Source organism: Mesocricetus auratus, unplaced genomic scaffold (genome assembly GCF_017639785.1).
Source record: "Mesocricetus auratus isolate SY011 unplaced genomic scaffold, BCM_Maur_2.0 Super-Scaffold_100046, whole genome shotgun sequence".
Taxonomy (NCBI): domain Eukaryota; kingdom Metazoa; phylum Chordata; class Mammalia; order Rodentia; family Cricetidae; genus Mesocricetus; species Mesocricetus auratus.
This window is the reverse complement of record NW_024429223.1, coordinates 2136842-2157828: the sequence shown is the minus strand read 5'-3', so window position 1 is coordinate 2157828 and position 20987 is coordinate 2136842. Positions and strand designations below refer to the sequence as shown.

General features: G+C 56.2%; 2 protein-coding genes across 4 annotated transcripts; one reads left to right on the top strand and one right to left on the bottom strand.

Annotated features, from left to right (window-relative positions):
* Window positions 1-202: 202 nt before the first annotated feature.
* Window positions 203-16938, bottom strand: Lgi4 (leucine rich repeat LGI family member 4). Of its 2 annotated transcripts, XM_005081786.4 has the most exons (9): window positions 12109-16938; window positions 11627-11698; window positions 11262-11333; window positions 7044-7115; window positions 6868-6939; window positions 6529-6698; window positions 3079-3243; window positions 2487-2992; window positions 203-1444 (listed from the first exon to the last, which is right to left on the bottom strand). In XM_005081786.4, exons 1-9 carry the CDS (start codon window positions 12276-12278, stop codon window positions 1130-1132), a joined length of 1614 nt encoding a protein of 537 aa, XP_005081843.1. In that variant the 5' UTR covers window positions 12279-16938; the 3' UTR covers window positions 203-1129. The 2 variants fall into 2 exon arrangements, with proteins under 2 accessions (XP_005081843.1, XP_012977251.1); XM_013121797.3 differs by lacking the exon at window positions 7044-7115.
* Fxyd1 (FXYD domain containing ion transport regulator 1) lies at window positions 16934-20976 on the top strand. Of its 2 annotated transcripts, none has more exons than XM_005081787.4 (8): window positions 16934-17046; window positions 18246-18310; window positions 18751-18783; window positions 19181-19255; window positions 19627-19663; window positions 20443-20492; window positions 20662-20716; window positions 20844-20976. In XM_005081787.4, the coding sequence occupies exons 1-7, from the start codon at window positions 17042-17044 to the stop codon at window positions 20682-20684; spliced, it is 288 nt and encodes a 95-aa protein (XP_005081844.1). In that variant the 5' UTR covers window positions 16934-17041; the 3' UTR covers window positions 20685-20716; window positions 20844-20976. The 2 variants fall into 2 exon arrangements, with proteins under 2 accessions (XP_005081844.1, XP_012977270.1); XM_013121816.3 differs by lacking the exon at window positions 16934-17046 and adding an exon at window positions 17767-17948.
* Window positions 20977-20987: the final 11 nt, after the last annotated feature.

Sequence of the window (20987 nt, the reverse complement as noted above, 5' to 3'; positions counted from 1 at the left end):
GTAAACTAGGGACACCTCTAGGCGTGGAAAGGAGCCCTAATCGCACGCACTGTGGGTATTCTGGTTGACACTGATAATAACTATATAACAGGGTCATCCTACCGTGTCGGGGCCACACAGTTTAGCCCCACCCCCACTCCCGCAGTGGCCTTCTTGTTCATTCTGAGACCTCACTTTATCATGAGGTCTTTCCACACACCAATTGTCCCTGTGAAGCCTTTAATTCCCCAGGACACCCCTAACAATATACAGTGGTCACACAGAGTGAGACCCTCCGCTAACCCCAGACTCGAGACTGCCAGCACCCTGATATCAGGGCGTCCAGCATGATGCCATGCGACACCCCGGAGAATGCCCAAGACCTTTCAAAGCAAAGTTCTGGCCCAGGGTTCCCATCCAGGGCCATCGTCGCCTGCCACTCAGCAGCATTCACAAGACCTTCCTGCCATGATCCCACAGACCGGGCAGGTCGGGAGCGCAGGGCATTTATTGAACGGATACACTTTCTGTTCTTGCCCCTGTCACATTCTGGGGTGCCCAGGGCTTTCTTCGGCACCTCCAGACTCATCTTTACCGCTTTCGCTTTTTCTGCGCACACATAAAAGCAACAAAACGCCAGCCGATCAACCTTTGGCAGCAGACATGCGCACAAGCAGCGAAGTGCCAGCCAGGCCCGGGAAACTGCCCGGCGACTGTGACGTCACAGAGATGCGTAGTCCTCCATGAAAGCCAATGAATGGCCAGATTGGGTTTGAGTGGGAAAGAAAGCTCTCTCTCGGTACTTTATATGGAGCAGGACCAAGGCGCCGCCGAGGGTGGGATACTCTTGGAGTTCAGAAGATTGCCCTTTTGATTTCTGTAATCCCAGCTCCAGGCTGCGCTCCCGAGTCGTTGCTTATGGGAGGAGCATCCGTCCTCAGCCAAAATGTGGCTTCAGACGTCAGGGCCCCAAACGTTGGGAGCAGAGAGAGACCTCCTCCCATTTGCCCCGTCCTCCAGACGGTCGGATAGCGATCTGTGTCACACAGGGCCGGCTGCGATGGCCAGGAGACCAGGCCCGAGAAGGGTACCCAGATGTCGTAGGGAGCCCTGGCCAGCCCCGAAACCACTTCCAGGGCCCTGCCCAGCCTCAGGCACTGAGGTCCAACTCGTGGTGCTGGTAGATCTGTGTGGGGCCCTTGAAGCACGCTGCGAACAGGAAGCGCCTTCCCGCCACGGTGACTTGGGCAAAGGCTCTAGGGGCCACCAAGGCCGGGGGTCCCAGCTCCTGTAGCGGTTCCAGGATCCCTTTATCTGGCTCAAGGCGGAAGACCTGGCTGAAGGCAAAGTCGCTGCCGAGGATGGCGAGCTGGTCTCTGGCGATCAGCAGCGGCTGGAAGACATGGGCACCTCGAGATGGGAGCTGCTGGAGCAGGCGGAACATGGAGCCATCCCAGCGCATGACCTGCGGGGCGTGGAAGCTAGTTAGACCCTGGGTCAAGGGGCACTGGGCCTGCCTGTCAGCCTCAAGTCCGAACACCAGCCCGTAGGTCCTCAGTGACACCGTAGAAGATTTTTGTTTTGATTTTTGTTTTGTCTTTTTTGAGAGTCTTGGTGCTGTCTGTCTCAAAGTCACGGTCTCTGCACCTCAGCCTCCCTGGTACTGAGATGACAGGCCTGTGACACCAACCCTATGCCCAGCAGCTTTCTTGATGTGTAGATAACATTATCTGCTCAGAGCAGATCGTTGTTCTAGACCTTCCTCTCTCCCTCACATGCCACACGGAGTGCCCAGCAATGGTCTGTTGATCTTACTACTACTGTGTGTTACATTTATCCCATCTGCTCCGGACACACCCCGACCCAGCTCCTGCCTGATCCCTGACACCCATTCTTATCTCCACTGTCCTCCCCCCAAGACCCTCAAATAACCGAGTTTGGGGGCTCTGCCCCTGACTGTGCCTCGTTCTGAAAAGAGAGCCCCAGAGGTGCTGAGTAGGGTCTAACACCAGCTCACTCTCAAAGGTGTAGTATCCTGATGGGAAGGGTGTGGTTGGAGTTAACTACCATCCTGGAATGTTCTAGAGTTACAGAGACAAGCTTAGCAGAGTAAGTTTAGTGGAGCATGTCATGTTGGCACATTCCTATTACGTGGGCACCGGGAGGAATCAGGGATGGAGGCCAGACTGGACTACGTATTAAGACCCTCTGAGTCTCTGCCTCGGGCTATGGTTCAGGAGGCAAGCTCTCACTTAGAATTCACCAGTTGAAGGTTGGGAATATAGCTCAGCTGTAGAGCTTATGCCTGGAATTCTCTTAGGGACTGGGGGTGTGGCTTAGGGGGGTCTCGCTCGCCTGGAATTCATGAGGGATTGGCTGTGGGGTAGACTCAGTGATAGAAACCATGCCTGGAATTCGCCAGTGAGAGGCCGTGCTGAAACAGCCGTCCAGCCCCCTGTCAAGTAAGAGTCAGCCGGTGTGATCATGCTGACCGCCCCCAGCCTCACCATGGAGTCCCCGATGTATCGAGTCAGGCACAGGAACACGTCTCCACCGGCCTGAAAGTGTCTGGTGGCGTAGACGTCCTCGGCCTCTGGGATGTCTGTGCGCCTCACAAAGCGGCCGCCAGTCCAGTGGAAGAGCACCGGCCTCTGGGAAGCGGAAGCGAGCAGCAGATGCGGTCGGCTGTCCAGCTCCAGGGCCTCGGCGTCGGTGTCACGGTGCCAGGCGTGCAGGCTCTGGCGTGGGTAGAAGCCAGGCCCGTCGCGGCACAGCAGCGTGGTGCTGCCAGCCTTGGAGGCGTCAGCCACCACGAAGCAGGGCTGCCCATCCAACCACAGGAGCTCGGCGTCATTGGGTCGCAGCAGTCGTTGAGGGGCCAGGACCTGCACTGGGGCCAGACGCAGATCGGGGCTGACCCGAGACCACAGATGCGAGCCTCCCCACAGGCGGGCAGCCAATATGAAGAGGCGTGGGCCCAGCACCAGCGGTTTGCAGGACACCACGGAGGGCGCTGGAGGGAGAGCGGGAGGGGCACAGTCAGGCTCAGTGGCAGTCTGGGGACAGGCGGGAAGGGGTGAGGACCGGAGGGGAGCTCACCGGACAGCTCTTCCTCAGGCCGGAAGCGCTGCAGGCTGTAGTCCCAGACCAGGATCAGGCAGCGGCCAGCGAAGGGCTGAGCCAGGATCATGTGAGGTTCCCCCTGGTAGGAGAAGGACTCCACGCTCAGTGCCGCCTCCCCAACAGTCTGGAGCCAGGACAGTTCTAGAGGCAGCAAGAGAGTCAGGTGCCTGGGGGTGGGCAGGGGACCTCATTGCTGAGCCTTGGTTGACACATCTTTGAAATGAGAGAGAATTCACAGCGTTCACTGCATCGGGACCTATAGAATGGAACCTTTCTGTCCACACATGGGTTCGCTCTCAGAAACAGGAGCATCTTTCTTTTCAAAGCTGTGTGTCATCAGATAGTCCCTTGGAAACTGTCTCAGACAGATGTTGTGGCACACAGTTGGGATGGCAGCCTTGGGGAAGCTGAGGCAGGAGGATCTCTGGTTGTTGGTCAGCCTGGGCTACAAGTGTTGATCCTGCCCCCAAAACACAAAACAAATCAAACATCGTGTTTAGTGGCTCAGTTAAACTTTACGGCAGCATTCCTGTGAGCTGCACTCTGTTACCAAGAGCACCCGAGGATAAGTGGCCAGCTGGCCAGACACACTCATCCTCCCCATCTGGAGCTGGGGCGCAGAAGACAAGCCTGTCAATCTAGCTACTACGGAGAAGGAGCCGTAAAAGTTCAAGGCCTGCCTGTGGGATACAGGAGTTCGGGAGTGCAACTTAATAGCAGACCCTATCTCAAAAAAAAAAAAAAAAAAGCAATGTAGGTAGCTCAGCGGTAGAGCCCCTGCCTAGAATCCCCCAGTGAGGGGCTGGGGTGTGGCTCAGTGGTGGAATAGCATGTAGAATGCACAGAGTTTAATCCCTAGTCTCTCTCTCTCTCTCTCTCTCTCTCTCTCTCTCTCTCTCTCTCTCTCTCTCTCTCTCTCTCTCACACACACACACACACACACACACACAGCAGGGAGGCAACCATCAGCCCATCCAGGATGTCCCAGCACCCCTACTCACTCACTCCCCAGATACCATGATCAAGCTCACAACAGACAAGAAGAGGGGTGCTCACTCCACCGTGTGAACATGACCTGTCCAAACCTGGCCTCTTTCACCTCCTTTTTGCCCAGCCCAGAAGCACGTGGAGATGTCACAACCTGACTTAACCATAACAAACAAGAGCAGCAGCAAGGGGCTACCCCACCCACGCAGAAGACAGGCCATCTGCTCTCATCTGTGTTTACGTGTGAGGTTGCACGACCCACGTGTGGGGGTCAGAGGGCAAGTGTGAGAGCCAATCTCTCCTTTACTCGGGCTCCGGGAATTGAACCCAGGTCCTTACTCACTGAGTCATCTCACCAGCCCAGGAAGTCCTTTTCTTTTTAATTATTTTTTAAAAATATTTATTTATTTATTATATATACAGTGCTCTGCCTGCATGCATCCCTGCAGGCCAGAAGAGGGCACCAGATCTCATTACAGATGGTTGTGAGCCACCATGTGGTTGCTGGGAATTGAACCCAGGTCCTCTGGAAGAGCAGTCAGTGTTTTTAACCTCCGAGCCATCTCTCCAGTCTCCCCCAGGAAGTTCTTTAATTCACTCTCCAGGTTGTTAGTGAGAGACCCAGGCTATGACTATGTATTATGCCACCCTATATACCAGACTCTGTTCCTGGTGGCAAGGTTGAGACAATAAACTAAAACAGGGGACAGTCCCACAAAGAGAATCTCCTCTTGTTTTTTGAGGTAGGGCTTCACCATTTAGCCTACGATGCCCTCAGGTTCACAGTCCTCCAGACCCAGCCGTTCCAGGGCTGGGATTGCAAGGCAAGTGTGTACTACAATGCCCTGCAGAATCTTAAAAAAAAAAAAAAAGTCCTTTAAATCAGTCCTTCCTGGACTGGAGGGCGAGGGGGGTGGGCGGCAGGGGAGTGGGGATGACTCAGGGGATAAGGGCGGTTGCCACCAAGTCTGATGGAGCTGAATTCAGTCCCAGAACCCAAGGAGAGAATGGATTCCCACTGGTCCTCTGACCTCTGCGTGTGTGTGTGTGTGTGTGTGTGTGTGTGTGTGTGTGTGTGTGAGAGAGAGAGAGAGAGAGAGAGAGAGAGAGAGAGAAAGAGAGAGAGAGAGAAAGAGAGAGAGAGAGACATGTAGCCACCACTACCCCACACCCATATTTTAAAATGTAAATGAAGCTGGGCGTTGGTGGCGCACGCCTTTAATCCCAGCACTCAGGAGACAGAGGCAGGCGGATCTCTGTGAGTTCGAGGCCAGCCTGGTCTAGAGAGTGACTTCCAAGACAGCCAGAGCTACATAGAGAAACCCTGTCTCAAAAGCAAAAACAAACCAACTTAAACGAAAACCAAGTTACTTGCTGTCTGTAGCCTTCCTTGGCTTCCCTGGTGGCTCTGGGCTTCCTCAGATGCTAATGCCTACTCCAGTCCTACCCCAGACTCAACAGTAGCCTTGGGGTGGGGGTGAAACCCAGGTCCAGCCTGCGGGAGTCACTGCTGTCCTCTGTCCTCCTGTATGGCCCAGGAAATGTCACGATATGTTCTCAGTATTTGTGGAGAAGCCGAAAGAAGACAAGCTCCAAGGAGGAGGGAGGGGCCCAAAGCTTCCAACACAAAACGGGTGCGGAGGAGGAGGGCTATCTAAACGTTAACCGTACCAGTGAACGCCGACCAAATCCTCTAGGAAGCCCTGCACAGAGCTACCCGTGGGCATCGGCACTAGGGAGGCTGAGGCCAAGGGACTGCCTCAAGTCTGAGGTCAGCTTGTGCTACACAGTGAGACTTTGTCTCAGGAAACAAAGCAAAAACAAGGTCTGGAGAGACTGCTCAGGGCCGCAAGGGAGCGGGGTTTTTGCTGCTCCGGCAGAGAACTGGAGTTCTGGTTCCCAGCACCCCATGTAGGACGGTTTACAACGGCCTAGAATTCTAATTCCAGAGGATCTAACATCTGCACCTGAATGTACATACCCATACACAGACACGCACACACATGCATGTAACAATAACAATACCCATACACACACACATGCGTGTAACAATAACTATAACAATACCCATACACAGACACACACACACATGCGTGTAACAACAACAATATAAAAGCCTCTCGCCCCACAACTGGTATTGAGAGCTGTGCAGAGACCAAGTTGTGATCCATGCTTGCAACCCCAGCGCACAGAAGGCGGAGGAGGCATGAGGGTCACAAGTTCAACGCCAGCCTCGTCTGTGGATTGAGACCCTGTCAAAAGGAAAAATACTGCCCAGCGTTTAATCCTCACAGAGGTCTGCCATCACCGTTTACATCCCGCTTTACAAATGAGGAAACTGAGGCTCAGGGACAGCATCTCGGAAGCCCTGTGGATGCCGGCCCCCCCCCGTGGTCCCTCCCACCTCCGGGGAGTGGGGGAGGGGGAGGGAGTGCTCACCTGTGGTTCTGCACTTGAACTTCGTAGGGTCAAGGTGATCGAGTTGCATCCGGGCCAGGGCAGAGGGGCCTGCACAGGCTCCCAGGCCCACACTGGCATTCACCGTAGGCATCCACTGAAGCAGCCAGAGGACTCGGCAGTCACACTGGAAGGGGTTCCCGCGGAGGTCCCTAGGTGAGAAACCGGGAAGAAGCTGTGTCCCGGTTTCCACGGCTCAGGGGCAGGATGGCAGCCTCCAGTGATGGAAGTGTAAGCAAAGCAAGGGAGCCCAAGGGGCCCAGCTCTCCCTCCCTGGAAGCATTCCCAAGTCCCCCTCAGCCGCTCCCAGCCTGAGCTCACACATGCGTCAGGGTCTCCAGGCCTCGAAACAGGAATCTGGGGAGAGCCTCGAGGTGGTTGTTGGCCAGGCTCCTGGTGGGGTGGGAGAAGAAAGATGTCAGCCGTGGTGGGAGATGCTATGGCCTTGAGGGATGGGAAGGGTGCCTGTGGTGGAGGCCTGGGCTGGAAATACACACAGGTGGGTGAGGGAGCGGAGTCCTCTCAGGGCGTTCTTGGAGATGGAGCCAATCTTGTTGTCCTCAATGAAGCTGTGGGGAGAGGGCGGAGTGAGGGGCCACAGTGCTGGAGAAATCGGCCCTAGGAAGTCACCGGGAGAGGGAGGGCTTCTCTTTCCTGTCTCTCCTTGAAAGACCACAAGGAATCCATTCTTTACCAGAGCCACTGTCACAGAGGCCAAGGTCTTGGCTCTATGGTCATTGTCAAGCTTATCATAAACACAGCCACCGCCACCACCACCATCACCACCATCACCATCACCACCATCACCATCACCACCACCATCATCACCATCACCATCACCACCACCATCACCACCACCACCACCACCATCACCATCACCACCATCACCACCACCATCACCACCATCACCATCATCACCACCACCATCATCACCATCACCACCATCACCATCACCATCACCACCACCATCATCACCATCATCACCATCACCACCACCATCACCACCATCATCACCATCACCACCATCACCACCACCATCATCACCACCATCACCACCATCACCATCACCACCATCACCACCACCATCATCACCATCACCACCATCACCACCACCATCATCACCATCACCACCATCACCACCACCACTATCATCACCATTACCACCATCACCATCATCACCACCATCACCAACATCACCACCACCATCATCACCATCACTACCATCACCACCACCATCATCACCATCACCACCATCACCATCATCACCACCATCACCATCACTACCATCATCACCATCACCACCATCACCACCATCACCATCACCACCATCACCACCACCATCATCACCACCACCATCATCACCATCACCACCATCATCACCATCATCACCATCACCATCACCACTATCAGCACCATCACCACCACCACTATCACCACCATCACCATCACCACCATCACCACCACCACCATCACCACCATCACCACCACCATCACCATCACCACCATCACCACCACCATCATCACCATCACCACCATCACCACCATCACCACCACCACCATCACCACCATCACCATCACCATCACCACCACCATCATCACCATCACCATCACCACCACCATCACCACCATCACCACCACCATCACCACCATCACCATCATCATCACCACCATCACCACCATCACCATCACCATCACCACCACCATCATCACCATCATCACCATCACCACCACCATCACCACCATCATCACCATCACCACCATCACCACCACCACCATCACCACCATCACCACCATCACCATCACCACCATCACCACCACCATCATCACCATCACCACCATCACCACCATCACCACCACCACCATCACCACCATCACCATCACCACCATCACCATCACCACCACCATCATCACCATCACCATCACCACCACCATCACCACCATCACCACCACCATCACCACCATCACCATCATCATCACCACCATCACCACCATCACCATCACCATCACCACCACCATCATCACCATCATCACCATCACCACCACCATCACCACCATCATCACCATCACCACCATCACCACCACCACCATCACCACCATCACCACCATCACCATCACCACCATCACCACCACCATCATCACCATCACCACCATCACCACCACCATCATCACCATCACCACCATCACCACCACCATCATCACCATCACCACCATCACCACCACCACTATCATCACCATTACCACCATCACCATCATCACCACCATCACCAACATCACCACCACCATCATCACCATCACTACCATCACCACCACCATCATCACCATCACCACCATCACCATCATCACCACCATCACCATCACTACCATCATCACCATCACCACCATCACCACCACCATCATCACCACCACCATCATCACCATCACCACCATCATCACCATCACCATCACCACTATCAGCACCATCACCACCACCACTATCACCACCATCACCATCACCACCATCACCACCACCACCATCACCACCATCACCACCACCATCACCATCACCACCATCACCACCACCATCATCACCATCACCACCATCACCACCATCACCACCACCACCATCACCACCATCACCATCACCACCACCATCATCACCATCACCACCATCACCACCACCACCATCACCACCATCACCACCATCACCATCACCACCATCACCACCATCACCACCATCACCACCACCATCATCACCATCACCACTATCATCACCATTACCACCATCACCATCATCACCACCATCACCACCATCACCATCATCACCACCACCATCATCACCATCACCACCACCATCATCACCATCACCACCATCATCACCATCACCACCATCACCATCATCACCACCACCATCATCACCATCACCACCATCATCACCATCACCACCATCATCACCATTACCACCATCACCATCACCACTATCATCACCATCACCACCATCACCACCATCACCATCACCACCATCATCACCACCATCACCACCATCACCACCATCACCATCACCACCATCCTGGCACCAGTGGCACCAGCATCATCACTGAGCTCAGTACCAAAATCTGCCATTATCCCTAGCACCGTGCTGTCATCTCCACCCACTTCTATCAACAGCCATCGCCAGACCCCACACCAACAACACAGACAGTGTCACCAATATCACACATTCATGACGGGAACCAAGACTGCTGCATGGCACCAACACTGCCATCATCGGTACAACCTCATCTGGTACCTACAGCATCACCGTCACCACCAACAGTATGGTATTTTCATCATCGTTGGTAAACCCAGATCCAACAGCACCCAGCTAATAACAGGGCTGGAGCATGGCTCAGCCGTAAAGGCAGTCACCGTCATGCCTGATAACCCAAGCTTGGTCCCCAGAACCCATGTGGTGGAAGGAGAGGATCTGCTCCCACAAACTGGCCTCTGACTTCTAATGTGGACCATGGCGCATGTGCTGTCCCCCCAAAATAAATGCAGCATTTTAAAACACCATGACGGCTGGACTGAGTGAGGTGTGCCTTAGAGATAGAGCCCCTGCCTAGAATCCCCCAGTGAGGGGTTGTGGGTGTAACCATGGTAGAGCCCCTGCCTAGAATCCCCCAGTGAGGGGTTGTGGGTGTGACCATGGTAGAGACCCTGCCTAGAATCCCCCAGTGAGGAGTTTGCAACTTTCCTGGCATGCCCAAAACCCCACCTAATAGATATCCAAAACACCTAGTAGATATCCCCCAATAACACCGACTACTATTGTGGCAGCCATTTTGGCCAGCGACCCTCAAACTCCGTCAGCAGTAATCCAACCATCACTGAGAGAAAGGGTAAGGCCACGTGGCAGAATGTAGGTTATCAGAAACGGGTTAATTGAAGTTGTAAGAGCCAGTTAGTAATAAGCCAGAGCTACCAGCCACGCACTTCTAATTCATGCTAAGTCTCTGTGTTGGTTACCTAGGAACTGGCGGGCAGGAAATGGACTCCTACCTACACGCCACTATCCACAGCAGTGTCACCACAGCCCTGTCACACAGCAGTGCCCTGCAGCACTCTGCAAACCCCACATTGGCACTGACACCACACATGGCCACTGCGTAGCTCCAGTGGTTTCCAGGTCATTTTAAGTGTCCCTGCCACTGACCTCTTTGTACACCCTTTCCTGGAGTCCCCCTGCATCAGGACGACTGAGTCTGCCTGGCTAGGCCCCTTGCTGATTCTTGGTCTCTAGGGCGGCTGGGACCGAAACCCGGGGTCTCACCCATGCTAAGCGTCTACTCCCGACATGCATCTCTGGTCTTTCCTTTTAACTATTTCTTACTCTGAGACAGAGTCCCACTGAGCCGCTCTGGCTAGCCTTGAACTCACTCTTTAGCCCGGGTAGGCCCTGAATTAGCCAATCCCCTGCTTCAACCTCCCGAATAGCTGGGATTACTACAGGCCTAAGCTACCAGGGCCAGCTTCCTCTGTGACTCGTGAAATACGCAGAGGGGAGGCTCATTTCCGACCAGCTGAAGGCCAGGATGGAGCCCCTGAGCTGTCCACACTGCCGTCTGCCCCTAGGGGCCTGCCGGCAGCCAGATGCCCCCTTCCCCAGGCCATCCCCCTTTGTCTTCTTACACTGGGGGTCACAGAGAAGCTTGCCCTCCCCTCCACATCCACGTCCCCCAGCCTCTGGCTGTACTTACAGGTACTGCAGGTAGGACAGGCCACTGAAGGCATCGTCCTCGATCACGGAGAAGGTATTGGACGTGAAGAGCCTGGCCAGGGGGAGAGGCAGACGTTTTCAGGGTTGCAGACCAGTGTCTCTGGCTGTGCTCCTGGCCCCACCCAACCCAAAGACACGCACGCAAGCGTGGGCGTACGCGAACAGACACGTGGATGCTTCCATGGACACATACAAGGTACATGTATCCGAATACCCCGGTGCATGTGCGTGTGCATGTGTGCACTCGGAGACACACACACACACACACACACACACACACGCACATACACGAACACCCATTCCCTTGAGCAGTGGGGGTCGTGGGCTCAGCCAGGCTGTACTCACAGCAGGCGCAACGATGGCATCTTCGTGAAGCTGCCAGCCTTCAGCTGGGAGACCCCCATCCTCACGAGGGAGCTGGGGACATGGGGGGAGAGAGATCAGTGCACAGAAGACCATTCCAATTTTCCTCTCTTAACTCAGAGCCCGTGGCTGCTCTGGAGGGCCTGGCCTTCCATGTTGAGCCTGGGGTACCTCCAACTGCCCTTTATCCTGCCCTCCGCTAGGGCCCCCTCTCCCCCCCCCACATACAAGGTCCCTGGCAGCACTCAGGCCCCGGATGCTGCACTTCCAGTATCCCAATTGTCCCCCCTGCCCTTTGGGTCCCCCCAAGTGGGCGCCTTTCCAAATCTCAGCAGCCCTCTTTCAGACATCCCAGAGTTCTTTGGTGTCCAAGATTCTGACAGAGACCCCAGCACCCCACCCCAAGCCCTGGAGTCCCAAGGTCTCCTCCCTCCCGTTAGGCCCACACGGGGCCGGGCACTCACAGTGACAGCAGCGTGGTAGAGAAGGTGTCGGGCAGCTCGGTGGGGCCCTCACACAGGGTGCTCTCCTTGGAGCATGAGCAGCGTGGAGGACACTTGCCCTTGGGGGGACTCCAGGCCACCGCTGCCCCAGCCCCGGCCAACAGCAGCAGCAGAATGCCTGCCCCTCCCATGCCCCCTGCCCCTGCCCAGGCTCCCACTGGACCCTACCCGCCAGACCCCGACCACTACATCTTTGTGGGGCGCCCCTGCATCCCGCTGCTGGCCACGCTTGTCCTGTGGCTGGCTCGATTCCTCGTTCTCTCTCTCAGCCTGCCCCCCCTCCTCTGTATCTGGAGTGTGCGTGCGTGTGTGGGGTTCCTGTCAATCTCTCTCCCTATCTTTCTGTTTTCCCGTTCCCCCAACCCTTGCAATCTCTGGCCTATCTCTGCCTTTGTCTATCTGTGTGTCTCTGGTTTGGCTTCTAGATCTCTCTCTCTCTCTCTCTCTCTCTCTCTCTCTCTCTCTCTCTCTCTCTCTCTCTCGTGTGTGTTTGTGTGTGTGTGTCTGTCTGTCTGTCTGTGTCTACGTGTCTGTCCTTGTCCTCCCTGCCTGACGTCTGTAATTCTCACCTCCCTGCCCTGCTCAAGTTTCCAGTACCTTCTTTCTGTGCGTCCTCCTGCTACACTCCTGTCCCACTTGCTGTGGCCTGGGGTGCGCCCAGCAGAAGGGTAGGAAGGAGGGGGTCAGAGGCCATAGGAGGAAAGGGGCTGAATGGCCTTTGAGGGGGCGGGGCTGCCAAGGGCCTGAGCCACCCTAGGCTCTTCCAACCGACCCTGTCATCAATCAGAGTCCCCACTCCACCCCAGCTGGGGGAGAGTGGGAAGGATGTCCCCAGGGTGGGGAGCAGATGGCCTCTTCAGACTGCTGATGGGAGGGGCTGGAGGAGAAGTCAGTGGGGGGTGGGGGTATCCTAACTCTTCTTGCCAGCCCCTTCTCTTAAAGGGTGTGGTCCACCCTGTCTCCAAGGCGCCATCAGGCCAGTACCGGTCCAGCTGCTCCCCCTGGTGGCTACGCTTGGCAGGGCAACCACCCTGCCCCAAAGCCAGAACTCCTTCCAGATCCCTGTAATTAACCCCGTGAAAGCCAAGGTCCGATGCTGAATACTAGAACTAAGGGTGATGACGCTGCCTCTCTCTTCCACACCAGATCTACAGACCTTTGTCCTCATCACTACCAGTGGTCTAATCTTCCCTGACCCTCAGGCCAGTGTCTAATTTGCATGACTAATTTACAGTTGAAGGGAGGCCGGGCCCCAGTAGAGGAAGAGCCAGGATCCAAACCCAGGAAGCCGGCTCCAGGTTCTCTCCATATCATTCTGCATCCTTTCTTTGGAGGATGGAATTTGTGGACATGTGCACAACTTAGGTGCTTCCAACTGGACTAAGCATCTAGAGACTCAGATTGTCTCCATTAAATGAGAAAAGTTCGTAAATCACACATAACCCAACCTAAGGCCCCAGTGGGGTGTCCCTCAAGCTGTGTGATAGTCTTTTATATTTGTTTGCTTGCTTGTTTTGTAGTCCAGGCTGCCCTCAAATGCAAGACTCTTCCGGCTTAGCCTGCCAAGTGCTGGGATGACAGATGGGCGCCGCCACACTGGACCGTATGCCCGGTTCTACATGTGTTAGCTCTCTGACGTCCCAGCAGCCTTGTGAGATGTGGGGCGGGGCACTGCTGCTCCTGCTTTACAACTCCTTCTCCAAAAATGGGGAAACCGAGGCCCGAGACTCTGAAATGATTAGCTTCACGGGGCCAGAAAGCCGAGAAACACACAGCCTCTGGTCACGGAGATGACATTGGAGGACAGGATCCAAATAGGTCCTGGGTCCAGCCCAGTCCCGTGTTGCCTCAGTCAAGGTACTTGACCTCTCTGTTCCTCGGTTTCCTCATTTGTCAGTGGGATCATACATACTGTCCACTCCCAAACTGAGGCTCAGTGAGCTAAGGCATCAGCTCCCCTCTTTGTGGTTCAGTCAGGCTTGGGGGGGCAATCCTTTTTTTTTTTTTGTTTTTGTTTTTGTTTTTCGAGACAGGGTTTCTCTGTATTGTAGGGGCAATCCTTTTATACAGAGGGTCTCACATAACTCAGCCTGGCCTTGAGCTCACTGTACAGCCAAGGATGACCTTGATCTCCCAGCGCTCCGGGAATGAGCATGTGACGTCACTCCAGGTTCTGCGGTGCTGGGGACTGAGCCCAGGGCCCCATGAATGCTGAGTAAGCACTCTGCTGATGGAGCCGCATTCCCAGCCCTCCACGGGAACATGCTGGTGGAGGTTCAGAGCGGTGATGGCACCTGTAATCCCAGCACTCAGAAGGTGGAGGCTAGTCTAGGCTACACGGGGAGTTTGAGGCCAGCCTGGGGTTGTGGAATAAGAGCCCGTCTCAAAACAAACAAACAAAAGAGAGCAATTGGAAAAGGCTTCTGCTAGGGATGCAAAGGGCACAGTGACAGGTCTGAACCCTTCCAGCAGGGTCTCACTCCCGTTTATCACGAGAAAGATGGCTTTTTACAGAGAAGGCTGGGGCAACTTGGCACAAACAAACAAAACATTCACCCTGCACCAGCCAGTTTTCACTGCTTTGCCCAGACGGTTCTAGATAATCACACCACCTCCCTCCATTAGGGGACTATGGCTATTCTTTCCATTTTACAGATGGGACAACTGAGCCCCGGACAGGCTGTCACACGGTGGGAAAGGATCAAGCTGTTCCACCCTGGGGCAGTGAGCACTTCAGAGGCTCTCTGTGAGCAAAGGAGGCTGGACAGGCTGGCTGCCCCCACCCCGTGGTGCTGTGCAAACATCAGGGTTATCTGTAACCAGGGACGCTGGGACAGCGAGGGTAAAGAGGGGTGTGGGGACACAGGGATATCTGAGGCTAGGTTTGTGTCGGTGACAGGGCTAAGCTCCTGTTTGCCGAGCATAGGGTCTGGGCTGCTGTTTGCTTGAGGCTGGGGGACACTTCTACCAGCAGGGAGACTTAAGGAAAAATCAGTTATCCCAGACCTCAGTTTATCAGTCTCTAAAGATGGAGATGGCAACTTTACGTTTGTGAACCTCTGAGCCTGGCCAGGAGTTGCCGATGTAATATCAGTGGTTTCTCCATTTTGTAGCCCAGGAAGGCTGAGGGACAGTGAGGTCTCATTAGCTGCTCAAAGGTCACATAGCAAGGAGTCTTGAACCCATGCCTGCCCCCCTGGTTTCTCTGTCTGGGGGGCTTGTGGAGCTGGCTGGTCTGTGAGAATGTCAAAAGTGTTCTCCCCAGGACGACATGAGCTAAGGGGACAGGAAGTTCAAGACAGTGCCTCTCTGTGGCTTTGGAGCATGTGGCCCTGCGTGCCCATGGCTGTATGGACCATGACGAGCCTGTTGGTCTGCACACGGGGTGCTCACACAGCGGGTGGGTTTGAGGTGGCCGTGTGGAAGCCCCCACCGTGAACTCGCTGGTGTGCCCCCATTCCTGCGGGTTGAGCTGTGTGTGCACCTCCTTGTGGCACGGGAAAGGGAGGGCCGGGTGTGAGTCTGTCTTTGACTGTGTTCCCGTGGGCTGTGTGTGATAGTGTGTAACTGTGTGTGAGAGTAGACAGAGGTACACCAATGTCTTTTTTTTTAATGAGAAGGGTCATGTGTCTTGATCTCTATGGAGCTCACTCTGCGGGCCAGTCTGACCTGGAAACCCCAATCCTCCTGCTTCTGCTTCCTGAGTGACTCATCCAGTGGTTACATCCTGGCTGTATCTCTGCACAGATACCCGAGTGTGCATGGGTGTGCGCGCACGCGCGCCGTGTGTGTGTGTGTGTGTGTGTGTGTGTGTGTACAAATACACCAGTCATGCTTTGTGTCTGAAGTTAGAGAACTAGCTGGGTGTCTGTGATTCCTGTGATTCCTCGTGTGTGTGTGAGTGTGTGTGTGAGTGTGTGTGTGTGTGTGTGTGTACAAATACACCAGTCATGCTTTGTGTCTGAAGTTAGAGAACTAGCTGGGTGTCTGTGATTCCTCGTGTGTGTGTGTGTGTGTGTGAGTGTGTGTGTGAGTGTGTGTGTGTGTGTGTGTACAAATACACCAGTCATGCTTTGTGTCTGAAGTTAGAGAACTAGCTGGGTGTCTGTGATTCCTCGTGTGTGTGTGTGTGTGTGTGTGTGAGTGTGTGTGTGAGTGTGTGTGTGTGTGTGTGTGTACAAATACACCAGTCATGCTTTGTGTCTGAAGTTAGAGAACTAGCTGGGTGTCTGTGATTCCTCGTGTGTGTGTGTGTGTGTGTGTGTGTGTGAGTGTGTGAGTGTGTGTGTGTGAGTGTGTGTGTGAGTGTGTGTGTGAGTGTGTGTGTGAGTGTGTGTGTGAGTGTGTGTGTGTGTGTGTGTTACTCCTGGTAAAACTGAGGCAGCAACACACCACCATACATGCAAAATCAAGGCACCGTACGTTTAAAATAAAATGTAAGAAAACTGGTTATCAAAGGCTGTCAGAACACTGTGTCAGAGGTCAGTAACCTCGTAAGCACTTAGGTTGCGTGACCTTAGGCCCCGGCTGGGCCAATTCCCAGGAATCCTAGCAGAAAACATTCTCTGACCCTGGTCTAGAGGCAGGCCTGTGTCATCTCACAACCTAGTGCACACGCGGGCCCCACGATGGCCCCATGTTACTCCTGGGGCTGTGCTGAGAGAGTTAATCTAGCGGGCCAGGGCGGTCTGGGCTGGGGGCCGCCCCCTGGCCCCCCTCCAGCCTGGGCTCCAGTTTCAGTTGCTTGATGGGGAGGGCAAGAATAGGGTGGGGCCAGGAGGGGAGCCTGCAGGGGGGTGGAGCGTCCAGTTCTGGGCCAGGGGGTCCAAAGTACTTAGCTCCCAGGGTGCACAGCTGGACACTTGGGGGTCTTCTGTCAGCAGGGACAGCGTGAATGGGGTGAGCGTTCCCCAGCCCTCCCTCCAGGCCTCTCTGCTCCCTGAGCTGGGAGGCCTATTTTGGGAACGAGAGTGGCCAGCCTGTGGCTTCTCAGGCAGGCCTGACCCAAGAGGGAGGAGAGTGTGGGCCCAGGAGTTGCACGGGGGAGGGCGAGCTGGTGACTCCTCCCTTTTTCAGTGTCGGCTGTGTGAGACCCCTGGCTGGGGGTGAGGCTTGGGTGTTCATTTGCCTAGGTCTGTCGCCGTCACTGTTTGGAGATACAGAAGGCCCCGGAGGAGTGTGTGTTTATGTCTATACTCTGTGTTCCTCCAACCAGCGGTTTGGGGAGAGGGCGTTGTCTGTCCCCATTCCAGTCACACCCGTTCTTGGGGTCTGTGTGTGTGTGTGTGTGTGTGTGTGTGTGTGTACCCACGTATTAAGTGTGCCTGTGCTCTTATGTGTGTCCCGGAACCAAGTACCTAACTCCCCTCAGGCATGGACTTCTTGCTGCTCACTTGCCTAATGCTGTCTTGTTATGAAAGATGTCCACCAAGGGAGGGCAAAGGGAGCAGCGTGTCCCCCTTTCCTCCGGAGGTGGGGTGGCCTGGGGGGATGTGGCTTCTGGCTGAGCTTCACCCCAGCAGAGTTACACAGGACCCCCCCTGCCGAGTCGTCAGAGGGGGGGAGGCGGCTGTTGCCATGGTGGCCTGTGTGCAGCGAATTCCTCCGGGGTGAAGCGGGAGATATTTATACCCAGGGTCAGGGAGAGCGCAGGCAGGCAGCCCAGGCTGGGAGAGCCGGGACTGCCGGGGGTAGAGAGACCACTGCCTGAGGCGTGTAGGGGCAGGTGGGGCTGGGCGTGTCCTGATGTCTGTCTCAGCATCTCCACCTGTGTCCAGGGGCAGCTGGCTTCCCTTACAAGGGTAGGTGTTGGGACTCTGGGACCAGCTGTTGGTAGGGGGTGGCCAGTGGGAAGTCTCCCCCCCCCCGGGGGGGCTGTGTGCCCCTCCCCACCCTGCCTTACTGTGGCGTTTGCTGTGTAGTCTCCTGATGTATGTTATGCGGTTGTTTTGGTGACACGGGTCCTGTAAAGCACGGGGAGCCCCTGTTTCTCAGGCAACTAAGTCCTTAGGCTGCCCTTGACTTGACCCCGTGGGTCTAGGCCCTTAGGGGAGGGGAACAGGGGAGAAGATATTTCTTGACCCTGGCTGACTCCTTAGGGCAATGGTATCTCCGGGCCACATCCTGACTCTCTGCCTGTGTCTCCTCACCATGGCCAGTGCGGGTGAGTCCGAAGGAGGGGCCCTCTATCTCAACCCGGTGGGTGCCAGAGGGAGGAGAAAGCCCCTCCCCCAGAAAACCAGGTGGGAGGCCCCACTCGAGAGGAATCCGTGTAACAGGAAGCCAGGCATCACTGCACGGGCTGCGGCATGGCTGACTTTTGGGGGAGAGAGGAGGATGCCTGAGTTAGGCAGAAGTTCGTGTGGATAGAAACTGGCTCCCTGGTTGATGGCAACAGGAACAACCTGTAAGATATCAGGGTACTGGGTCACCACAGGAGGTTGCTAGGATACAGAATAGGTTGGCAGCCTATCTATGGCTCCGTAGCACCCAAACTCCCAGCCCAAGAAGGTAGGTAGAGCCCCCCAGAGGGGTCTTCTAATGTGGGTCTCTGTCACACACCCCGAGAGATACGCAAACACTGACTTTTGCTTTTCCTTCTAGAAGGACCACAGGAACCTGATCCATTCACCTACGGTGAGGGCAGCTACTGTGGGGGCTTGGAGAGAGGGCCTGGGTGTTTATGTTCTTCCTGTGTGTCTCTGCGTGTGTCTGTGGGCGTCTCCCCATCCTCCATGCTCTCCTGCTCTGCTTGTCTTAGAGCCTGTCGGTTCGAGCCTCCCCCTCCCTGCCCCCCCCCGTCTCATTTGGGCTGCTTTCTCAGTACCAGGTGCCCCTTCCCTACTGCCTTCACTTCCTGCGGCACCCTCCTCCCAGCCTCCCCCTCTTCCCACCCTCCTCTCTTCTCTCCCTCTTTCCTCTGCCCTGCCCTCGGCTCGCCCCCTCCCCTGCGTCTCCTCTCCTCCTCTCTTCCCCTTTGCCCTGCGGTACTCTTCCCCATTGGACTCCTCTTCCCCTCCGGGGCCGCCCACAGATTACCACACCCTGAGGGTCGGTGGCCTCATCATCGCTGGGATCCTCTTCATCCTGGGCATCCTCATCATCCTCAGTGAGTGTCTGCACCTGCCTTCTCGGCCCCGCCTCCAGCCTTCCCCGCCCAAGCCCGGCTCCTAACAGCCCACACAGCTAGCCCTACCCACGCTCAGCACAGGCTCAGCCTCCAACCGCATCCCTCCTCACATCCTACCCTGACTCCAGCCTCGCCCCCTCACCGCAAGACCACACCCACCCCAAACCCCGCCCCTCAGTCCCACCCCCACTCCCAGGCCACGCCCCCACACTCCACCACGCCCCCCCGTTCCCCACCCTTCCTCCAGTCCCGCCTCCCGCCCCACCCCCGCCGCCTCCCCGGTTTGGAGGAGAGCCTTGGGGATGCGGGAGCACGAGGAAAGCTCAGCCTGTCACCCTCCCACTCCACAGGCAAGCGATGTCGGTGCAAATTCAACCAACAGCAGAGGTGAGCGCTCCCTCCGGGCCTCCCTCGCTCCCCCCCGCAGTGGAGAGGCTGCAAGCGCACGCATCCCGCAGTCCAACACACGCGTGTTAAGCGCTTAGCGTGTGTGCCCAAGCCGAGCTCTTGACCGCGAGCGACGGACGGTCCAGCTCCCGCTTTGCCTGGCCCGGCTCCCAGCCAGTGGGGGCGCTGGGCTCCCACCAGCCCCGCAGAAGCTGGGGAGCAGCTGCGGCGCTGAAATGAGATCACCTCACGGGGCGGCCCAGTTTAGCTCCAGTCCCCATCCTCGCGCAGGATCCCTCTCGAAATAAACCTTTAAAGCGCAGGCAACGTAGGCATGCCTTCTGCGTGCCGACCCTCTGGAGCGCGTGAGCGCGCACCACGCGCCGGGCGCCGTTCCCTTCCCGGTTATGTGCCCCTCACCCCACCTGGGGTGGCTGCCGTCATCAATTCCGTTTTGCAGATAAGGAAACTGAGGCACGGGGAGGGGGTAGGGTGACTTAGGGTCACTCATCGGACCCAAGTACCCAACACCCTGTGACTGTCACTCTCCCCAACACTATCAAGTCCCTTCCCCAACATCACGGGGGCCCTCACTGGGAGCACCTCCCTCTCGCGCCGCACCCCGAAATAGCAGCAGGGCGCGCCTCGTTTTGGATGGACCGTGCCTGTATCCAAGTCCCCGGCGCCGTTCGGGAAATAAGACCTGCACTAGGGGGCTTCTCAGAAGCGGCTCCCTCTCCTCCTCGCTCACCCGAATCCCTCTGTTTGTCCCTTCCCAGAACTGGGGAACCTGATGAAGAGGAGGGAACTTTCCGCAGCTCCATCCGCCGTGAGTTCGTGGACACTGCGGGAGGGTTTTGGGGAGGGGGGGCTGCTGTTTCCTTAAGCCCCTCTTCCTGGGCGCGCAGCACGATGGGTTTGGCGAGGGGTTACCCGGGTTGCTGATACTCCCCCCGCCCCACCCATCCCCGCCCCTGAACTCTCTGTGTCCCCCTCAGGTCTGTCCACCCGCAGGCGGTAGAACCTCCACCTGGCTCCAGGAAACTCAGCCAGGTCCTGCCGCTGATGGGCTGAAGTTGGGAGGAAGGGAGGCGGAGGGGCACAGTCCCAGGGTGGGAGTGTGGCGAGGAGAGCTTGGGTGGGGGTCTCTGCTTGCCACTCACCCCCTTCACCTCCACAGGACCCCCTTGACACCTGCCGCCCCTCCTCACCCAGCTGCCTGTGGCCACCTCCAGCGTCCCTTGCCTCAGCCCTGCCTCTCGGACACCCCTTACTGCTAAAGACCTCCAATAAAACTCGGTTTTCCCTCTTGACAGCGCCTGGT

Coding starts and splice junctions, on each gene's coding strand:
- Fxyd1 (XM_013121816.3), top strand. CDS start 17,893: ATGTCTGTCTCAGCATCTCCACCTGTGTCCAGGGGCAGCTGGCTTCCC. Junction 19,256..19,626: donor GGGCATCCTCATCATCCTCA/GTGAGTGTCTGC, acceptor CCCACTCCACAG/GCAAGCGATGTCGGTGCAAA. Junction 19,664..20,442: donor AAATTCAACCAACAGCAGAG/GTGAGCGCTCCC, acceptor GTCCCTTCCCAG/AACTGGGGAACCTGATGAAG.
- Lgi4 (XM_005081786.4), bottom strand. CDS start 12,278: ATGGGAGGGGCAGGCATTCTGCTGCTGCTGTTGGCCGGGGCTGGGGCA. Junction 11,699..12,108: donor TCTACCACGCTGCTGTCACT/GTGAGTGCCCGG, acceptor CCATGTCCCCAG/CTCCCTCGTGAGGATGGGGG. Junction 2,993..3,078: donor GCCTGAGGAAGAGCTGTCCG/GTGAGCTCCCCT, acceptor CTCTCCCTCCAG/CGCCCTCCGTGGTGTCCTGC.